Below are 22386 nucleotides of genomic sequence, written 5' to 3'. Positions count from 1 at the left end.
GAGCGCTGGCCATTGGTTGGGTTAAGGGGCTTCAGGAAGCTAAAAGAGAACTCTTTGCACTATAGACCATGTGCTGCCTTACTGACCCTATGTCCGCTCTCCCCAGCCTGCTGGATAAAACTGAATTTTTAAAGAACCTTCATAATCATCAAGTCTCTGCCTTTGTCTTACAACACTGACTTTACAATTATTTTTCATATTGTCCTTCCATCTCCACAAAGACATCAGCTTTCCTCACCCTTCCATGTCCTCCCATTCCTGCCTTTTCCACCACGGATATGAAGCCACAGGGCATGGAAAAACATTGCAGTGACAACAAGGGCACAAGAGTAGGGGTAGCAGGAGACCAAGGAGCAGGTGCTCACAGAGATATGCTGGATCCCATGGGAAGGCCAGTGATCCCCAGCTTCACAGTCCAGCTTGGCCTGCCAGTGCTCAGGGTGAGAAGCATCTGAGAAACTGGCTGGGAATGAAGGTGAAGCAGCATTACAGTCACCCACAGAAACAAATGACAATAAGCAAGTAATCTTATTAAACTAATCCTAGTCTTCTCTCTGCATTTTGTTACTGATGGTAATTGCTTTTGAAGTTAGATTATCATGCTCCTGAGGACATTTTTTTTTTTGCTTTTATTATATCATTAGAGTAATTCTATTAATATTCATATATTATTGGGGTTTCTAGAAGTGCTTACAGCCCCTAAACCAGACGGTATATGTATCAGTTGTTTATTCACAGTTAGCAGCCATTACATTCTGTGAAAAGGGCTGGGACAGGAAAACAGAGAGCAAGGCTACCTGTCTGCACAGGGGGTATAAGGTAAGGCAGGAAGAGGAAAGGGGAATTGTTTCTTCCCTGCTGACCGCTGAATGTGTCTGACTGTAAGACAGAGCAGGGAAGGGCTTCATGGGAAACTCAATTACGTGTGTGCAGAAACTGCAAGACCCTGAAAGGGGCAAAGAGCAGACCTACAGCCAGGCCTTGGAGGCAATGGAAAGAGAAACAACTTTTTTTTTCCGCCCCTTGGGATTCAAGGGACCTGCACAGAACTTACTGTAACCCAAGAAGTCATGAAAATGCACAGGACTAAGGGCAAGTCTGGAGGAAGGGATCCATCCGGCAAAGATGCTGCGAGCAGGTGTACCCTTATTTGGTCTTACCTAGCATAATTAAGTTGCTTTATTCCAATAGCTACCCTGTCCTACACTGCAGTATATAAAACCTAGCATTAGTAATACAAAGCCTTACTGATGTTTTTCGCATACTTACTTTCAGGACAAGGAGCAGGGACATATACCTGACTAAGGATCAGTCACAGCCGTGGGACAAGACAGGGCTGAAATCTATTTTGTGCGTTGCTCTACACAGCAAGAAAGTCCTTGTCCTGAAGAAATTACAAGCCAACACATTATAGGAGCTACTATAAATAATAACAAAAATCTAATTAAGCCACAGGGTCAGTACAAATCAGGAAGGAAATGGTGGTCATGGTGAATTAAGTAAAAAATAAATTGAGGGTGGGAAGGGCAGAGCAAAAGCCTGTTTTGACATCCAGAGGACTAAATTAGGCTTCTGTTCTGAAGGATCCCCAGGAGGACTGCTGCCACCAGGCCAGCCTGATGCTAGAGAGAGGCTTTCATGGTGCAGCCTCACAAAGAGCATTGTCTCCTTGAGACCCCAGGGTGCAATAGGTCTGATTGTCTGGGAGGCTGAAGGGCTTGTTATTATCACAAAGGCAAGTAGGAAATGGTGGGATAATTTTTAAAAGGGCAGCAGAAGAGAAAAGAGCTTCAGAAGGGGGCTCACAAAGGTAGGATGGGAATAGGAGGTTGGGTGGATAAAGAAGAGAAAAGACAGGCTAGAGTGTATGCTATAAAATGCACCTTTCACCTTTATTTCATCCTTATCTACACACAAGTCAAATCTGAAGACATTTTATTTAGTTTTTTTGTACTTCCCCAAATGTTAACCACCACTTACCGCTGTGTAGGACCCAGCCCACACCTCTCATCACACTTTTTGCTGCTTTAGCTTTACCCTCCTGTCATGTACCATATTGTGGGCTGCCTTGCTAGCCCTGTCCCAGTGTCTTGGCTAGGGTAGAAGGTTATAGGCAGAGGTGTTTTTGAAGTAAGTGGTGATTATTTGATTTAATTTTAAATCATTACCACTCTTGGGGGTTTTATTAGCATTATTGTTTCTGTAAAATTACATGGTGGCAGGCTCAGAATAAAGGGTCTCCTTGGAAAAATATATAAGACGTGATATAATGTACATTTTCCCCACTGGTTTCTATAGCAACAGCCTCTTCTCTGCACTCAGAAAGAGCAGAGAATTTGCAGGGGGGAAGATGAGTAGCAGTGGCTCTGCCCTAGATCTTTCACCTCTGAGTCCTCATGGGAAGTTCTCCTCCCTTCAGTTTCTGTTATGTGGAGAAACAAAGACCATCAGCCAGACCCATTTCGCAGACCACTCAATATGTCTGGTAAAGCTGTGGGATGGATATGCTACCATATGTAAGAAAGTAATTTCCATTATATGACTGTAAACTGGAGCATTGCTCCCAGCACAGTACCTGACATGGGGAATACACATCGCAAACTGCTATAAACACAACTTCTGTACTCGGGTTTGGTTAGAGCTAACTATAAGCCTTGCCCAACTTCTCTCTTCCCTGTGTCTTTACAGACCACCATCTGGCACAGTCAGAGCCTGAGATTTCCCAGAAAAACATTTCCTTTTGCTCTTATGACAACATCAGCCAAAGACCTTTCCTTGCCCCTACCATCACTGGCCATCCATAGCATGCAGAACCACCCTAAGTCCCAGGCATCACGTTCCTAGAAAGTTATTGACAGTTTGGAAGGAGGCCAAGAACTAGCAAGAATAAACATTTTATGAGCCTGGAGGGATTGGCTTGAGTAAGCCTTAAGAAAACTCTGAAAGGGATAATTCTGTGCCATGTAGGTAAACAAAGTCTGAGAGAGGCTGGCTGAAAAGCCTTAGATGTGTTTGAAAGGTGGAGATGACAACTGAGACAGCACTTTATTTAGAGTTGGAGAGTGGGATATCTCAGTGGGAACAAGAGTATTAAGCAGGAAATTGTAGGCAAAAGAGCAGGGCAGACTTTGGGGCAGTGGAATCTATTGGAAAATTTTCTAAGATATGCCATGAAAGTCCCATTAGGAGAACACTGGGAAAAATCATTGAAATCTACATAGCCAACAGGGGTAACTTGGTGTTGGCAGTGGGCTAGACTGGCTGAGACAGTAGGTTATTTTGATTCCTCACACTTGTTTCTGTGATGGAGCCTGATCCCAAATCTGCTTCAAAGAAATTTCCTCAGACTGCCTGTCCTCACCACATGCTCCTGACCCCCTAAGTGGAGGGTTCGTAGTTCACTAGTCCCCTCCAGTCAGACCACTAACAATAGAAACAGGACTTCTTACGTCAGACCCTGTTTTTTAGACCATTTCCACAAAGATCCCTGGACTGTTTGCAGCAAACAGCTCCTTCTTCTTGTGCATTTGTTTATTGTTCAGAAGTATTTGATGAATGATTTATGCAAACGTGTCCTGCGCTTTGGCTGCAATGGATAACTAAGATTAGTTCAGATTAAACATGAAGACAAGGAAGGATGAGGTCACTGTGTTTCAGGACATCTTATAGCAAAGTAAAAGAATATAAATGAAAAAAAATTCCAACTTGAATGTGTCTTCACATCACTCTGAACTAGAGGGAAGAAAACTCCCTCTTTCCAGCCCATTCCTCCGCTCCAGGCTCTTGAAAGACGGATTTCAGATGGACTGTATTTATTCAAGAGTGTCCTCTTACAAGCATTTGGCTTTCAGCAGTTAGTATAGAACACCAACTCACACATGAGAGCACTGAATATTTTAGATTGGTTTTAGCGATATGTGTTGAGTCCATATTTTGAAGTTTAAAAAAGAAAGAAAGAAAGAAAAAAGGAAAACAACCTCTATGGTTTTGGTGAATGAAAGGGCGGGGCACAGGGGGCAGGGGGAATAAAATTCTGGCTCCAAGAAACAATTCCTTCATACGTTGAGACCTTATCTGGAAAACTGCACAACTCTGCTAAAGTGGGACTTGTGGTCTTTCTGTGTTAGACTGGGATCCAAAGCAACACAGAAACACAAGATACACAGTCCCAGCAGTGGAGCCGGATCTTGAATTTCAGACCCCGCTAACATCAGGACTGTGACAGATCCCACCTAGTTCCTCAATGTCTTTGTAAAGCTCCCAGGAGCTTCAGAGTTAAAATAAGTTCAAGTTACTAAAATAACTGGGTGTTAGGTACCATGGGTTTCTGTCTTACTCTTCAGGTCAGAGATCTAACAGCCCCTAGGAACAGCCCCACCAGTTTCCAGACTCTTTACATAATTAGCATCTTGGTTTCCCATCCCTGATAAAGGGCCAGCAGCACTCACAGGAGAGCTGAGAGAGGATAAACACCTCCCAGACTGCGAGGCACTTGGGTACCACAATGATGGATAAACACGTTAAAAGGTGAAGAGGCAGACCAGAAACAAATATCACCTCAATCAGGAGCTAAGCTGCTGCAGTGCCAGCTACACAGGAGAGCAATTACATTTTGCATAATCCCTGATTTCTGCACTACCTACAGTCTCGTCCTCCTCAGCATCTGCTGAGCTGGCAAGTCCCAGGAGCCTCAGGATTAAAATTACACACAGGCTATCCCCCTGCTCTTCAATCACTACATACCTGTGTGCTAAAAAGTAGTGTGCTGCAGAAGGGTTTTTGCTCAGGGACCCTTGGGTGGATGCACAGCATAACCTCTGCTTTCACTCTCTGTCTGCTAGAGAAATGCGTGCCTCAGGGAAACGCAGCCTTGTTAAACACAACCCGGGGGGGAGGTGTTAGAGGATGGCATAGGGAAGATCAGTGGCATTGCTTTTGGCTGGTCCACAGCAGAATGTCTCATCTTTTCTGTCACAAAACAGTTTGTTCCATGCTGGGTGGCTCATTGCCAAAGTAATAAATACAAGTTTCTAAAAAGAAATAAAATAAAAAGGAAAAATAAACACAGAGCAACAACTTGTTCTGCAAATTGACAGGAGACTTGCCTAAGGCAATGGATAACGTGTGACAGGGATGAACAGCTCTCTCGTGGAGCCTTATTAGAGAGCAGACCGGAGCTCTTCTCAGATACTCTTTATGAGATGCTGCCATCTGGGAGAAATCCAGATTGGCAATTATCAGAGAGAACAATTCCAGCTGGCCACAACACTGCCAAAGCAGAAATTATCCCCTTACACAATGGCACTGACTCAGACTGCTTGCAACTTTTGTTGAGTTTGGGGCAGTTATACAAGGTCTGTCATTAGTCATGGTGGTATTTATTTCTATTATGGAGCCCTGCCCACAGATCAGGACCCAATTGTACCAGAAAATATACAAATGCACAACAAATAGAAAGTCCCAATGTACACAAAGGCCAGGGCAGAATCTTAGTCATTAACTACATCTGCCATATCAACCCTGTGCTTCACAGCATCTGTCTTATCCTATGATGGCTATCTACCTGTTTCCTACGAGCACCCTATCTTTAACCTAAAGTGAGAAAGAGCTGCTGTATGCAATATCAATCCACCACTTTCCCGATTAACATCTGAGAGCTAATTATTTCTGTAGAGACCTTGTAACAACTACATTGTCGTCGTAGCAGCACCATGACCTAGTATAATTCAGTAGTGCTGTTCCTTCAGCTGGACTTACTGAAACAGAGAAAGCAGATGTAAGGGTTATGCACTGTTTCCAAAATGCTCATGGGATGGGTAAATTCTTTATTATTCTTGCACTGGTTCCTTGCAGTGGTTCCTGGCAGTCTTGCCAAGGAGACATCTCTTAGGTAGACAGAGCATCTTTGTGCCATGTTGGTGGTCCTACGGTTGTGCAAGCCCCAAACCAGCCATGGCTCAGGGTAGTTCAGACCTAACTCTGAACTGTGTCCTGTGACAAGCAGCGGAGCTGCCTTATATACGGCTGTCATGAAACCGAATCTGGGCAGGGCGAGGAAGTGAGGCAGCAGTGCTGACATTGCCAAGTCATGGCAAAGGCCTGCTGACTGCCCTTTCCTTTAGTGACCAGGTGATGCCTGAAGGGATGTCTCCTTCTCTCCTGCTTCTGAGCCATGCCGGGACCTCCCATAGCTCTCAGGGGAAAGAAATGGGTCATATACTGCTAGGAGCAGGGTATCTACCCACCTCTGAAATACAAATTGATGGAACAGAAGACGCTTTTAGCCACTCACAGAATTTAAAGTCGAAAGTAGTGAAAAAGCATGGAGAGGACTGAGATTCTCCTCAGTGGCCCCTTCGTACTGCTGTAGCCCACACAAGAGCTGTTATTTGTCCTTGACCTCCCAGAGAGGAGTACCTCTGGCAAGGCTTTGGCAAAACAGTTCACTGTATCCCAAAACTTTGTTTCCTCCCTCCACAGCATGATCGCTGGAGAAAAGTCTGCCCTCAGATGCATGGTAAAACCCTTCCAGATGATGCTGATGCAGAGCATCCCAGCAGCAGCAGGACACTTTACTGTGCTAGACAGTGAGCAGATGTATAAAAAGTGAACGCCCTTGGTGGAAGGGAGAGCCTTAGGGATGTTTTTTATCCCTTCTTCTTGGGACTTGACACATCTTCCCCAATGCATTTTTCTCTTTTCAGACAAGAATTCTGCCAAAGAGGAAAACGTCTGAAAGCACCTCATCAATTAAGGAGCCTTGAGTTTTGCTGATTTTCCATGAGACTTCAGACTCTGAATTGACTTTTGAAAATGAGATGTGCTTAGGCTCACTTCAGCACTTTCTCAACTTTATCCAAATTGGTTGTGTGAAGAGGGAGCATTTAAGGACTGAGATTTATCAGGAGGAAACATTGTTCTGAACCAAATTTCCACTGAAAGAGAAAACTGAAAAGATGAGTGATTCTGCATGAGAGGTGCTTGAGTAGTGAAGGTTTTCTTAGTATAACAAGAACTGTCTGAGAGGCTTCTGCTTTCCCACTCATTTACATTAGAAAAAAAAGAGAAGCTTGCTGTTTCTTAAAAGAACTGAGACAAGGAATGTATTCCACAGTGAAATGTGTTTTTTTCATTTTTTTCCCATGGTATCTTTTTGACAACTAGGAATTAAAGCAAAAGAGACACTGGAGGCCCAAACATAATCTGTCATCTGTGCCCCCAGCTGGGTTTGGCTGGGTCTGTGTTCCCTACCTCTATCTTTTCCCTCACTGGCTATAGGAGAATCTGAAGCAAGAACAGATAAAAGAGCCAGTTTGATTTTGACTAGAGGTATGTGGGGTGCTCCAAGACTTTGAGGCAGTAGGAAGAACAGCATTAGCAAGTGAGTGGGAAAATTAGCTCTAAGTCCTGTGTCAGCCGCCATTCTTCTCTAGAAAGGTCCTGTCCTTTTCTGTTCCCCTCTAGCTTTTCACAAAAAGTCCAGACAGGGAAAGATAGCACCTGCCACTTCTAGGCCTCCTAAACTTCAGATGAAAGCTTCCTCTTTTTTCTGCTTAGCCAGAATCAAGAGGAAACCAAATGGCTCTGTTGAGCTGTGTCTATGCTGCCAGGTATTCCCCATTTTGCATGTCAGCCCTTGTGCTCTGACTGTCCTCACCACCTGCACGTTGTTGCGTACTGCAGTGCCATGTTTGTGCCTGCTTGTTGGCTTTTAGTCCATAACCTTGAAGGTATGCTCAAGCCTGCTACCAGAGTCTCCACAGATGTAGTTTCCAGAGTCTATTCCCTTCTGGCACTTCTAGGGAGATGGCTGAGGAGACAAGGGCTTTTCGTACACGTCACAGTGACTCTTCTCTGCAACAGGTTGTATCCCATCTCACAATGCCATCAGATGTCATTTCATGCTATGGCAACAATACAGAGAGTGACAAAGGACTGCCAGAACTGAGGGTCTTCCCCTGGCTTGTCCTTCACACAAGTAAACAGTGGTGCCAGGCAAAACATTAGAAACTGTACTGTAAAGAGTAAGCCTAGATTACGAAGTCTTTCTGAATTTCCATGCCACACTGCTTATCCTGTGTCTCATACCAGACATGACACACTGTTTTGGTCTGCAGAGGAAGGAAGCCTGGGTGAATACCCTAAAAAGGGACTCGTGGTATGCTCCAACAGATGCATAGCGTGCTCCAACAAGTCTGTTGTGGGGCACAGCCACAGACCATCCCAGAAATAAGTATACAGCCAGCCGAAATTACTTTAACTTCAGAAGTGAGAAGTCAAAAAGAGAGCACTGTGGGAGCTTTGCAGTGCTATGCAAGGCCAGTTATGCAAGGCTTACTGAGTAAACTGTGCCATGTTCAAACAGCTTGATCCTGGGATGCTTACAGAAAAGCACAGCTGAGCCCAGAGCTTGGGGTCAGCAGCCTCAGAGGGACCAGAGTATGTTGGCACCACACTAACAAGCTAGCTGGGTAACTTCAGGGACGCACAGGTCTTTGACACTATGCCAGCAAGGCAGCAACCTCACAAAGGCCTGACGCATGATAACTGGTCCAACAGTTGTCCGCTGTTACAGGAAACGTCAAAGTGGCCCATGCCTTGACATGACTCCAGCTGAATATGGGCATTTAGCCAGAAACTGCTCTGTGGTGGGATATACTGCCTGCCTGTTTGCCAGGAGGGGCTGAGAGGGAGCAGCTGAGTATATCGAAAAAGGTCAGGCCAAGAGGTGGCAAGAGTTAATCTTCAGGTTCCCCCAAAACGGCTAGAGTCAATTTACTTTCTGGAGCCTGGAAGGGGCAGAGAAGAGAACGCGTGAAGAAGTGTGCAGGAACTGGGAAAAATTAAGCAAACAGAGCTGTCACTGAGTGAAGTCTGTCCTGTGGACAGGAAATGTTTCTTTGAGATAGTTTTAAAAGTTTCACTTTCTGCGTCTGCTCCAGAGGCCAGAGACAAGAAGCCTGACTATTTTTAAAGATAAGTTTGACGCATTATGAAGGAGCTTGTGTGACATGATAGGCTGTTGCAGTCAGGAAATGGACACCCTGACCCAGGAAAGGCATTCCAGCACTGTGCTCCTGAGCTCAGGCTCTGGCTGTCTGCAGGCTGCACTCTCCTTCTCAGGAGACAGGAAAAGAAAAGAAAAATAAGCTTTTAGTTTCAACTGAAGCAGAAGTAATTCTGAGGAAAACAGGAGACTTTGGGAAGCAAACTCAGATGAGCAAAAAAATGTCTAAGGAGATGACTGTGTCAGACGTCCCCTTTAACTAACCGACCAGTAGTACTGTTCCTGGGGTCTGGGGTTTGACATCAGGCCAGCAGTAGTAGTGGGGCACCAGTGACTTGCTGGGTTGATGTGAAAACACCAGCCCATGCAAGGTATCACAAAAGCCTGTGCCTCCAATTTAGCTGTAAGAACATGTTGCCAGGGTGAGCCCATACTAGCATGTAAACTGATGCAAGCCCAAAAAGCTGGAGGTGTTGATCTCAAGTGTTAACCAAAGACACTGGAAACTAATACCCCAAAGACTTGCTCTTTTATATCTGACCAGAAAACTTGAGAAGCTGAACAGTGGTTAAACTGGCAACTTATCTGTTGGAAGTACAGGTCTCATCCTTGGCTAGAAGCCTTGACTTCTTCCCCAGACTGGGGAGCGCAGCTTCCCAGCTCCTGTCTCCTCACAGAAACAGCAAATGCACATTCAGGCAGGGGGAGACTGAGAAACAGATGCCACCAAGAAAGCTGGGAGCATTTCCTACTTGGGTGATGACAGTCTTTGGAGTTCTCCTGCTAGGAGGTGGAGAGACACAAGTCTCTGCCCTGCAGAGAGGGAGATCCTGTATGGGAGATTCCTGGCTGCTGCTCTTTTTCGCTCCCCTCCAGCAGGGCTTATGCTGCCTTCATCTTTCCTTCTCTGGTCCACTGTCACCTCTCACCCTGACACAGAAGAAAGGGCTTTGAAGGTGGCAGTTGTGTTAGAGGGTTTACAAAATCAAATGCTCAAAGGCAAGAGGCACCTTGGCCATGAGTATACTAATACATTAAATGGTGTCAGGGTGTGTTCCCAGACTCCAGAACTGAATCACCCACTCTGTTAAACTGTTTGTCCATTCCCTCGCACAGTTTTGACCCGGACCAAGGAGGGGTCCTCCCAGACAATCCCTTCGAGCAGTCTGTTGATTTAGCCCAGGCCAGGAACAATTCTTCCTAAGGGGTTTGCAGGTAGCCGCCCACTTCTGGAGGGTAATGAGGTTTAATGAAGTGAATGCAGACCTTTCCATTCCAGTTGGTTTCAGTGCCAGAGAAAGATCCTACATTTAATTTTCTAGTACAACTGTAGCCTACAGTACCATTCAAGGAGCAGGGTAGAAAAGGTTACAGGGTTTGGAAATATCTCTGATGTAACCTGCTCATAGTATGAAACATCATCATCCTTCACATCTCTTTGATAAACAGAGCTGTGTCTGCTTCCTTCAGCTCCATCTCTGTTTACAGAATGGCCCACTGGCAAACTCATGGAAATAAATTAGAACAGGCATGAAACTCACCCTTTTGGAAGGTACTGCAGAGAAACAGCAGTACATTTCTACATGTAGGTCTCTGGAGAGGCAAAAAAAAATATGTGGTGGGGAGGAGGGAAGGAAGACTGCTCAAAAAGAAAAGAAAATGAGGCATGAGGGCAGGTCATACAGGACTAGGTTGCTGACTAACCATGCTTCAAGGGTCTCATGCCAATTTGCATCGCCCCACGGATGTTATGCAAAAAGCCTAGCCGTAGTTGCAAGTTAAGTTACAAACCTTCAGCTCCATTCATCTTTTGCATCAGAAGTACTTGGAGCACAACAGCAGTAAATTAGTGCCAGCTCTCCTACTGAGATAATTCAAAGTATCTTTCCCTGCCCAGCAGGGCCTGATTTTTCATGTCAATTACATATTGTGATTAATATGGAGGCATTTGCTCATTTAACAGGGGAAAAAAACCCAAACCCTAAAACATTCACCAAATAGGGATTGGGGGGGGGGGGGGAAACTTGCTTTGTTTATTCTTCTCCACTCAGTGAACTACTAATTTCAATGAAGAACTGTGCCAGTGATGGGCAGTGATACAAAGAGATTGATAGATCCACCCGATTTCACCCTCACATACCCATTGGGGTACATGTACAATCTGAGTGAGGCTTGTCAATCACCTCAGTGCCTGATATTGTCCCTACCTCCCACACCGCTGATTAGCGTCACTCACCGAATGATCAGAGAGGGCGCGGAGGCAGATTCTGCCAGCAGTAAGAAACTTACTTCAAATCAAACATGTGAAATACAGCCTAAGATTCATGCCATGTAGGTGGTGGGGGAAGAAGAGGAAAACATCATTCCCTTGAAGAACTCATGGCTGCTTTTATTTTTTGTAAAAAAGAAATGGTCTCGTTTACTAGAGGGAAAGAGAGAAGGTAGGTTGATTTTAGGAGCACTGTGTGATGTCTTGCCAATGAAATGGTTCGGGGTCAGGGGGTGGGGGAATATACCAGGAAATTATGCTACTTGTGGAGGGTGCCTGTGAAGGCAGGTGATCAATATCCATCTGCCAGAGATAGCTAGATTGTCTTTATGGGATTAGCTCCATGTGGCAGGAGCCCAAGAGACTCTGCAGTATGATACAGAGGTAGGAAAGGAAGGGGGAGGGAGGTGGGAGGCTGGTTTTCATGTCTGTATGCTGACAGCCAACATCTTGGAAGCTTGATGCAGAAGGCTTTTGCTAAAGGTTGGTCTAAGGAAAGGTGACATGCAGTAGCTAGAATTGGTGCTGAGCTGCAAAGATCGGAACTGGAATCTCTCCAAAGCTTGAGCATGCCTGGGAGTTGGAGCTGTGGTCACCATCCTGTGAAGGGTTAATTTGGATGTTAAGGAGTCAGGAGGGGGGTTGGAGGGTCCCCAGTTAAATGGGGTTGAAGATGAAGAACAGGAATTTATGCCTCAGACTGGGGTGTGACAGAAATATCTGTGTTGCTAAGTGGTTATTCAGTGCATTTGGAGTCAGGACTTTTGGAGCAAAAGGAGGGAAAGTCCTATCTGCAGTGGGACAGAGATTTAACTGCATGGTATGAGTTCCACCTGCTGCAAAACTAGGGTGTTAATATTGCTGAGATAGACACTGTGTGAGGCTTAGGAACACTTGCAAAAGGGTACAGGGGAGACCAAATACCCATCCCAAGAGATACCTGAAAGTCAAACAACAGTGGGCATGCCCGATGCTGAGCACCCACGACTTCCACTGATGGCAGTGAGATCAGAGCAGCGGAAGGGGATCGGGGAGGCTTGCGATCTGGTTGGACTGGGCTTTTAAAAGAGCCCTATCATTAGAGTCTCATGAGCTTTGACATCTGCGGGATGAGCAGCCTGGACAGGTCAATTTTGCTGTGGGAAGGGAAGAGTCAAGAAGAGAGAATGTAAAAGGAGATTGAGGGCTGGCAGAGCTCTTAAGAGTAGGGGTAGATTCTCCTGCAGTCATTTGGAGGAAAGTACTGGGGGCGGTGGCTGCTCTTCCCAGCATTAGTCATCACCCCACCACCACCAAAGTCTGTCAGGAGCCCCAGCGCTCCTCAAGGGTCCCGGCAGAGGCAAGGTCAGCTGCAGGAGCAGGGCTGCCTTATGTCTACCCAGCAGACTGCTGCTCAAGGCAGCTGCCTGTCCTGCCTATACCCAGATCCACATCAACTTGCCTTTCCTGTAAGGCCTGTAAAACCAACAGCCTCTGTGCTATACCTGCCCTTTGCAGCACCCAGCACGTGGGAGTCCACCCTTCCTTGGGGCTCTAACTACAGCCCACAAAGCCATCACTACCATTAAAAGGCCATTATGTGATGACATACAATTAGGGATTACAACACAGCTTGATTCCGCACCCTCTGACATTGCTGACAAAGCCCTGCTAGGGCAGGAATCCTTTTTAAGGCACTGATGGGGTTCTCCACGTGATGTTCACACTTTGAGGAACTGATCATCTCACTGTCAAACAAAAGCCATACGGCTGGATTCCATACACAAATGACTCAATCTAGAAATAGATATCCAATTAAGGGAAAATATGTTTCCAAAAATCATTTTGTTTCCTACAGTTTATAAGCTCTCTCTTTTTTTTTAACTGACTTTTCATGTCAGTCAATTTGGGGTTGGTTTATTTTTAACTGAGTTAGTAAAGTCCTATACATGAAACCCCCTGTGTAGAAAGAACAGTCTCTGCTATTTGGTTTTGGTTTTTTAATCACAGAACAGCTATCACATTTTCCACTCCATCTTTTGCCCCAAAGCCTTTCGTGCTATTGTAATTCAGTGGATCTAAGATCTGTTACAGAAGACCCAAAACCAGGGCCTGTGAGCTTTTAAGTGCTCTTAAGGATGATAAAGTGACGTGAAAATTTCTAAGATGAGGTTAGTGCAATGATCTAGTTTACACCCCTGAGAAAGTACCACGACAATCCAACAGTCCTGGCATGAAATAAATGACCTCTAATGAGGAAAAAAAGGCTGAGACTTCACAAAGCAGATCTTTCTTCCCAGCAGAGATCCCTGCACTCCTCATGTGCAATCATTCCTTGGAGGTGGTGAAGACAACAGGACACATGGAGACAAGAAGGGGAAGCTGCTTGGAGCAGGTGCATGCTAGGCAGGTCTGGTTGCTTGGGGTGTTTGAGTGCCACATCTTTCTTCTGGGCTTTTCCACCTTTAGCGGCTCAGGATTACCATTCTTCAGTGAGTGCTGGAGCTGGATGGAGGTGAGGGTCCCCATCCTTCCCAGGCCTCCAGCAGGAACTGAAAATCCTCCCAGAGAAGTGTGCTTTGCCAGAGGGCTGGGCTGGAGTTGTCCAGCTGTTTTGGCACCAGGTTTCTCCAGGATTTCAGCCCTCATTATTTCTTTGCTCCTCATCCCCCAGTGTGTGAGCCTTGGTACAGGGCAATCACAAATGCAGGAGAGGCCAGCGGTGCGGGCGGAGGTGCCAGCAGGGGCCTGAGGATGGGAAGGAGGACAGGGGATATTCAATTCGCCTTCACCACGCATTATATGGATTTGAGCCGCTCTGGATATCAGCATGGAATCCGGGGCCGGCTGACCCTCACTGTGGGTGCTCTCCCCCGACTGTCCGGGGGCCACCTTGTGATTACTGCAAGAGAAGGGAAAAGCATGCTGCCAGTAACCTCAGAAACATTTAGGAGTCTGCAAACCGGTGGGAAAACATTATCCCAAAGTCAACCAGCCTCCTAAAACCCTCGCTGGGCTTCTGTTTCGCCACAGCCCCTCTGCGGGGGTTGGTGTGCGGGAGAGGGGCTCCACCTGCCCTCCGCAGCCGGCCGGCGGGGATGTGTGGGCACCGCACCGCTGCGCAGCCCCCCTCCTCCCTCACCCAGAGACTACTGCATAGCTCCGTCGACTGTCTCTGGAAGAGGTTGGGGGGGGGGGGGGAGGAGGGAAAAAAACCCAAAAAACCGCGGTGACCGCCGGCCCTGTTACCCGCGGCCGCCACGGCTGCTCGCCGGGCTGGCTGTGGTGACGGGCGGGAAGCGGCAGGACGCCATCTTGTGGCGCCTTCCCCACCAGTGACGGTCCACGAAGGCCGGCGGCTGGTCGCCCCCCCCCCCGCGGACCTCGTTCCCCCTGCCCGGGCGGTGGCTGTCCCCCTCCGTGAGAGGGCCAGGGCCCCACGCCGCCCTCCCTCCAGGGTGCAACCAAACTGCAGGTTTCTGTACGGAGGGACTGGGTTATTGGGGCGCAGGGAGGAGCTGAAGTGCTAGGGAAGGACTTTTCACCTTTTTATCGACAGAAAAAAAAAAAGGGGTTTTTTTCCAAGTGGTGCCCTGAAATAAAGCACCTCACGATCGCGCCTAACTGGGGGCACAGAGGTGCCTTCCTCCCGTCCTTCGCGCACCCCGAGCCAGGGGAGCACAGCTGTGCAAACATGGCAGCCCCTTCACCAGCCCCGCTCACCCGGGGCCATGTTTCTGCCCCCCAGGACCGAGCATGGCATGCAGCTTTCCCAGTGGACCAGGGAGGAATTTTCTGGAAAAAATCGTTCAGATTGGCAAATGCCAGTTTGTTAAACCTCATGGTTTTCAAGGAAAACCACTTTAACCACTGTGAAGCCCAGTGGTGTGCTGGTAACTAAAAGCCTGAGTAACTGCCCCTTTGCTGCATATGCCAGGTGGGCAAATTCTCAACTGGGAAATTAGATAGCGGTAAGGTCTTCGTTTACGGGCAGCTTGCCTTGGCAGTGTTACAGGAAGGTTTCCATGGCCCGGTATGGGAATTCTGGTTAAAGTAAGAAGGGAGGCAAAATAAAAGTCTCTGAGCAGCTGTCGAGCAGCTGTCAGGCAGATACTGTCTTCTGTGCTCACCTCAGAGGGCTCAGCCAACATTCGGAGAAACGATGAGGATCCCAAAGCTCAGGAAGAGAAGATGGTGAAAATGAGTTCTCAAGCTTTATCCCAAGCATAGCCCCGAAGTGCAGCAGCAGAACTGAAAGAAAGGTTTGGTACCTTCATTTCTGAATGAATTGTTCTTGACCTTATTAGTCATTGGACTCAATGCAATGAGTCAAGGCTGAAAGAGGAAGAGCACCTGCATTTGAAAGTTTCTCTTCCCAGAGAATGGTTTGATGCTGTTTGGCTCGACTGCAAATGTGGCAATGCAACCCATCATATCTGCTAAGTGGAGGGAAGTCTGTTGTGACAGTATCGACCACAACATCGTCTGTATAACTTGGCACCCCTCACCCGACATTCATCTTTGCACCAGCATCTTTGGTGTACCTTACAAGTGCAGTTATCTCCTTTGGATTTTTTTTTTCCTGGTTCTTTTCTTCAAAGATGACAATGTAGTTAAGTCAGATTTGGCAAAGGAATTGCTTGTGTACTCTGAAATAAACATGAGAGGTAAAGACCTATGGAAAATAAACTCTTGCATGCAGTTTCTTTTCTCTGGATTTCCTTAGAAGATTGTTTCAAGTTCTTTAGGGAAGGCAAATTCCCTCCTGCCTATAGGTTTCCCAGGTGGTGCTGCTGTTTCTGCCAAAGAAAAGGCTACTTTAGACCAGAGAGCAACCTCCTATCAAACTAGGATCCAAGTCTGGGTTTGAGCTCCTCTGAGAGGTTAGAGTTCTCCTAGCCCGATGTTGTAATATGGGCTGCCATATGGCATGGCATCAGGTGTGGCACTCCCTAGAGAAAATATCTGTCCTTCTGTTGCCTTTCCTTCCCCATCACAAATTCACATAAAAACCTTTCCTTAAAATCTGAGACAGTGAAGGGAATTGCAACATTTACTCCAAAATTCCCCATAGAAGAAGCCTTTGAACTTTCTATTTCTGTTCTTTATGACAACAGTGCAAATGTGCCTTAGACAAGTCCTGGTAAGATTCTTTGTAGGAACTCTTGTGCTCTGTGTAATGCATAGTGATACACAGACATACATATACACTCTGGCAGAGCTAGGTATGAACCTCATGTCTTGGAATATCTCATCTCTTTGTTTCTTTTCCTGTACATTGAAATTATTGCATCCCATAGTCATGCACATGTTTTGAAAACATAAGGAGCTGTTCCACATCTCCTGTTTTGTCTGCATCCAGTCCTCTGTCCTCTCTGGGTTAACTCTTAACAACAGTCACCAGAAGTGCTGTAGTGGCCTTTCTGATCTTAAAAGAGAAAAACAGATTTGTTTTTTTCTTTAGAAAGTAGTAGAGATCTTCTGTAACATCTGAGGTCATTTTGTCTGTCCTTCAATATGGCACAGCTAAAGAATTTCCCTCCATAAACTTTGAGTTGAGCTCATAATCAAGCTAATGTTCAGTGTGTCATACCTTTTTTTTATCTGCAACTGAATTCAGTTTTGTTGAATCTTCATCTCCTCTCCCTGGCTGCTCTGTATCCAAGCCAAGCTGCCTCTTATCCTGACACCTTCTATCTGCTTGAATCACTCTTTGGAGTCTTTTGTGTCATGGTGCCTATTCCTACAGATACAGTGTGTTGTCCTTCACGACTGCTCAAAGGAGTTGTATGGAGAACAAGTAGATCCATTTGAGTTTATTTTGTGTCTGACTGGTGTTGCTTCTGTACAGTTTAAAGCTGCGTTGAGTGTATGAAATCATGTAATGAAATAATGTCACATTACCTTGTGCAGCAGAACATAGCGTTTGGAAGCAAATGAGCCAAAGTCTGTCTTTTGTTGAAGTGTATGGCCTTTTCTGGAGCAGGTTACACCTAGAAGAGAAACAGCAGGAGTCAACAACTGCATTTCAGGCAGGCTATGCTTACATCCAGCTTTTCCTGAGGAACATTAGAAGTTGCTCCACAAAACTGCATGTGGTCTTCTGTAACAGTTATGTCAATGCAAAGGTGAACCTCCAGCAGAAAACAGGCAGATAGCTTAAGGAATGATAGTCATGCTCATCTCATTTTTCCACATTATTGTAGAGTGAAGCAGATTACTTTTACCTTATTGGGAAATGGTAATGGTGCAACCCTCACTGGCAAGAACAAGCCAGCTCAGCAAGGTTGTCTAGGTCTCTGTGGAGCTGGGACTATTCATCTTTGGTGCCTTGTGCTTTGTCCAAACACACTGTCAGCCCTTCACCAATTATAATAAAAGTAATACCTCAAACAGATCGAAAGTTCTTCATTGAGAAAGGATATTCGTTCTTTCCTTTTCAGACAAGTGATGTCTTGTGGAAAGCTAGGAAAGATGCTGTATAATGAAATTATGTAGCCAGTTATCTGAATGTGGAACTGACATAGCCCGTTGCTATGTCTTTGGTCAAGAAGCAGGCTGAACCTGAAGATAAAAATGTCCTTCCCCCCACCCCAGTTCTCATTCCAGTGTCTAACCAGATGTCCAATGTCTGGCTAGAAGTTGCTGTGTGGGCAGCTGTCTCACACCTGGGGCATTGGGCAGTAACAGTTGACTGAGTGGGAGAAAGAGTCTGAACCAGGGGTCTCAGCTTACTAGCTGTCTTGGTTTGAAAAGAACTTAAGGATTTACTGAGGGGATTGGGAGCAAGAAGTCCCTCATACTTGGGCCAAACAATATCTCCTCCAGTAATGCAGGTGACAACATCCCAAGGAAATAAAGAGAAGAAAGAACTAGAACTAGTCACTCCTAGTTAAAGCTCTTTCTTTTTTTCTTTCTTTTTTTTTCATTTTTCCTTGCTCAGTTCCCCAGAGGACTGCTTCTTGAGTTCGCTGTGCTGTGGTACCAGTTGTGACTCAAACTGCTACTTGACTAATTTTTGGTACGTCATTCATAATCTTTCTCTGCAGCCTGTGTGGGCAAACATATTTCCCATTCCTATCCTTGTCACAAGCCAAATCCCAATTATTCCAACATATTTCAGGAAAAAAAACCAAACAAACAAGTGATGTCATGACAACTAGTTTAGGCTGTACTGGGGTTTTGCATTAATTACTCCATGAAAAGGAATTTTCTTAGGAGACAATGGTCTACAACTCAAGAGTGGAGCAAACCTTGGTATCATGTGATCTTAGCCTTCTCCTCTGAGCCCCCCATGATGTTCACTGTTTGTTTGTGAACTGCATGGTTCCCTCTACCACCACCTAGCTGAGCGTGATGTGCACCAACAGTGTGGCTGCAAGGGAAAAACTGTCCCTGGTTAGTCTAGGTGGCTCTTTAGTCTGGTTGTATCGTACTGACAGTAGCTCCTGTCTCCTGAATTAGCCTCACAAAGCTTGGTAAAACACAGGAGAAGCCCTTTTGGACTAGCAAAACCGAGATACAGAACCTACTCTGGGAGGAAAAGTGGCTATTCTCTTCCCTGTGGCCCTCTCCCAAACAAAAATACTTTGCTATTGCTATGCAAAAACTAGGGGCTTAAAAATTTGATTCTCAGCCACATTTTTTTTCCTTCTGAGCAAGCATAAATTGCATTTGTTCTTATAACTTCCATGTCAGTATGTGGGCTACAGGAACAAGGCTGCAGCCGTGATGCTACAGTACTTTATAGTACTGTGCATGGTACTTAAATGCTTTATTTCTTGTTTCCTGTTTGAGGGTGAGATCATTTAATTCATCCGGGCACTGATGAGATGGACACAGTGGAAAAGCAGAGTGACAAGACAGTAGGGAAAAGAAACATAGAATCATAGAATGGTTTAGGTTGGAAGGGACCTTAAAGATCTTCTGGTTCCAACCCCCCTGCCATGGGCAGGGACATCTTCCACTAGATCAGGTTGCTCAAAGCCTCATCCAGCCTGATCTTGAACACTTCCAATATTGGGGCACCCACAACTTCTCTGGGAAACCTGTTTGACTGTCTCACTACCCTCGTTGTAAAGAATTTCTTCCTTATATTTAATCTAAATCTGCCCTCCTTCAGTTTAGAACTGCTGCCCCTTGTCTTGTCACTACAGACCCTGGCAAAAAGTCTTCCTCATCTTTCTTATAAGCCCCCTTTATATATTGACAAGTTGCAATAAGGCCTCCCCAGAGCCCTCTCTTCTCCAGGCTGAATGATCCCAACTTTTTCAGCCTTTCCTCATAGAAGAGGTGCTCCAGCCCACTGATCATTTTTGTGGCCCTCCTCTGCACCCACTCCAACAGGTCCATGTCTTTCTTGTACTGGGGACCCCAGACCTGGACACAGTACTGCAGGTGGGGTCTCATGAGAGCAGAGTAGAGGGAGACCATCACCTCCCTTGACCTGCTGGCCATGCTTCATTTTATGCAGCCCAGGATGCAACTGACTTTCCAGGCTGCGAGCCAACTTTGCTGGCCCACATCCAATTTTTCATCCACCACTATCTCCAAGTCCTCTGCAGTGCATCTCTCATTCAGTTCATCACTCAGTCTGTACTGACATTGGGGATTGCCCCAGCTCAGGTACAGGATCTTGTACTTGGCCTTGCTGAACTTCGTGAGGTTCACATGGGCCCACCTCTCAAGCCTGTCAAGGTCCCTCTGGATGGCATCCCTTCCAACTAGTGTATCAGCTGCACCACTCAGCTTGGTGTCATCCACCACCTTGCTGAGGAGGCGCTCAATCTCACTCTCTATGCCATTAATATTAAATAGTATTTATATTAAATGGTATTGGTCCCAGTATGGACCCTTGTGGCACACCACTCGTTACATGGTCAGGACACACCACAAGGACACCACTCAGCCTCCACAGGGTGCATACCTAGTGCAACTTTTGCTCCTTTCTCCATTTGCTCCAGTCTCACCCCAATGAGAATAGCCTAACAGGGAACAACTCTGATGAATATGAGTCTTGGTTTACACAGGAATTTGTAGCCAAACCTTTACTATCCAGAATTCTTAATAGCCCTCCATGGTATCCCACCAGGCTATAGTCCAAGCAGAGAAACGCTGCACTTGGCCAGCTCTGACACCAATCAGTCTAGTGCAGAGGACGAGAGATAAATAAAGGGGTTAGTAAAGAAAAAAAAACCCAAACATCTCAGCAGTTTCTCCTATAAAAGGATGCGGCCTAGCCTCTCTGGTTCCCTGCAACACTTACCCACCCATGCAGCTTTAAAGTTCATGTTTAAGGATCACCTGCTGAGTTGAGAATGAGTTTGCTGCTGTTAAGATAGGACTGAGGCTGGCAGTCATATCACATGGATTTAGCCGTGACGTCTTTGAGGGTGCAGAGCTAGGCCACGAGAACAGCAGTGTCTCCTTCTCCTGGAATGCACTCTAAGGGGGAGAAATGAAAGAGAGTGAATAAGAAACAGGGATTATAAATTGCAGCAAGACTTCCCAGGAAACCTAGCCTCCCTCCAAGCCCCAAACCACCAAAGAAGGAGCCAAAGCCCATCTTCACATGGCAGGAGTTGGGTAACTCTCGCTGATTGGGATGGAGCCTGGCCTTTGAGCAGCAACACGATGAGTTCATTTTGACTCATTTCCACGGATATCTGCTTCTACTACCTCTGCTGCAGGGAACTGCAGTTTGAAGCCTTAGCCCTTTAAATAGATTACAGCTATTGCCACAAAAGGCACTAATAAAAGGGGCTCATACTGCACCTGATGAATAGATGCAGAGCTGGTTTCCAAGTTCCTACTGTATCATGAGCAGAATTAAATGAGTTGGTCCCAGGCTGTGACGAAAAGTTTGCTGTATGAATGAAGGTCTTTGAAAGGTCCCCCACTGAAATTAATGAGTGTTGAGAGGCTGTGTACCTTTGGGGCTCCAGAACAAAACATTTAGTTCTGTGTACTAACCATAGGCTTTGCTATACATACATACACACCCCCACACACACTCTCTCATCACAGATTTAATTGTAAGCTAAGCACTCCCAACAGGAGTGAAATTATATGCCTGAAGGAAGGTTATTCATCAAATTTATTTCTAAGATGCTGTGCCCTCAAGATGCAAGCAATGTATGTTCAATCTCTCTCTCTCTCAATATATACTCTCTAGTATGTATTATCTCTTATCTCACCAACACCAGTACTTGAAAGGATGATGTACTCTGCAGCACTTACTCTGTTTTGGTCTATTATTTCTAATGTTGAGAGGCTCTAACACACTTTTCTTCACAGATATAATTAACCCCTTTACTGAGGTGGATGCAGTGTTGTCCATCTCCAACCTGACTGTATGTGGAAAGAAAAAGCATTGCTTCCATTTCTATCTATTTTTTCTCCACTGTATGTTGCCAGAAGGATTGGAACTGAAGACTTCCCCATTATGAGGCACTATGTGTATGAACATGGACGTGATGAAGTTAGGAAAGGAAATGTTTCTCAACCATCATACATGAGGTCTGTAAATTCCTTCCAGTCAGGCACAGCTGCAAGCTATCCCCAAAACGGAGCAATGAGGAAATAAAAACCTCTTTCTCCTGTTGCACTAGCTCTCTTCCATAGAGAATTGTGAGTGCGGGTAGGTCCAGATGTTACTGTCATTGAGGTTGGAGGGGAAGTTGCAAGCGTAGCTCACAGGAAAAAAAACCCAACTCTCTGAACACCATATAGCAGGGTATCACATAGCCTGTTGTTCCCAAACAGATCCTTCATGCTTTGCAGTATGTAATTTAATGCTAGGCACTGAAATCTTTTCTCCTTCCTCTCTCCATTTTACTTTTCAAAAAGAGACTCCCTTTGGGAAAGTGGTCCAATCAAGGTAGTAACAGCTTCAAAGGTGTATGAAGGCTTTTAGACAGCCCTGGTTGCTGGAGTAGAATACGAAGGCTGAGCTACTTGCCTGCCCAGGACTCCAGCACACCGCTAGAGAGTTTGGTCGTTCAGAAAGGATTCGGACAGACATGTGTTGAGTGGGGAGGGCTATCTAAGTACAGCCAGTATGAAACCCAACTCTGTTTTTTTCTTTCTTTTAAAGCCTACTCCTTTAGAGCCTAGGCACCCAGGTCAGGCA

General features: G+C 45.9%; 1 protein-coding gene across 14 annotated transcripts; it reads right to left on the bottom strand.

Moving 5' to 3' along the window:
• Nucleotides 1–4522: 4522 nt before the first annotated feature.
• Nucleotides 4523–20944, bottom strand: LOC138690058 (uncharacterized). Of its 14 annotated transcripts, none has more exons than XR_011328831.1 (9): nucleotides 20799–20944; nucleotides 20521–20699; nucleotides 20182–20400; nucleotides 17160–17248; nucleotides 16849–16998; nucleotides 15386–15904; nucleotides 12217–14157; nucleotides 10549–10600; nucleotides 4523–5030 (listed from the first exon to the last, which is right to left on the bottom strand). XR_011328831.1 is itself a non-coding variant. In XM_069807349.1 (6 exons), the coding sequence occupies exons 2-6, from the start codon at nucleotides 20526–20528 to the stop codon at nucleotides 13584–13586; spliced, it is 849 nt and encodes a 282-aa protein (XP_069663450.1). In that variant the 5' UTR covers nucleotides 20529–20699; nucleotides 20799–20944; the 3' UTR covers nucleotides 11040–13583. The 14 variants fall into 14 exon arrangements, 1 of the variants encoding a protein (XP_069663450.1); XR_011328834.1 differs by lacking the exon at nucleotides 16849–16998 and having other exon boundaries at nucleotides 15386–15590; nucleotides 15800–15904; XR_011328830.1 differs by lacking the exon at nucleotides 16849–16998.
• Between the last annotated feature and the right edge of the window lie 1442 nt (nucleotides 20945–22386).

This window comes from Haliaeetus albicilla, chromosome 19 (genome assembly GCF_947461875.1).
Source record: "Haliaeetus albicilla chromosome 19, bHalAlb1.1, whole genome shotgun sequence".
In the NCBI taxonomy this organism is placed as follows: domain Eukaryota; kingdom Metazoa; phylum Chordata; class Aves; order Accipitriformes; family Accipitridae; genus Haliaeetus; species Haliaeetus albicilla.
This window is presented reverse-complemented; position numbering and strand designations above follow the sequence as displayed.

What these genes read in the sequence shown, in the direction of transcription:
- LOC138690058 (XM_069807349.1), bottom strand. An exon ending in GCTATGTTCTGCTGCACAAG is followed by an intron (nt 15,507 to 17,159) that starts GTAATGTGACAT and finishes CCTTTCTTTCAG; the next exon opens with TTCTGCTGCTGCACTTCGGG. An exon ending in TGTTGGCTGAGCCCTCTGAG is followed by an intron (nt 14,158 to 15,385) that starts GTGAGCACAGAA and finishes CTTCTCTTGCAG; the next exon opens with TAATCACAAGGTGGCCCCCG.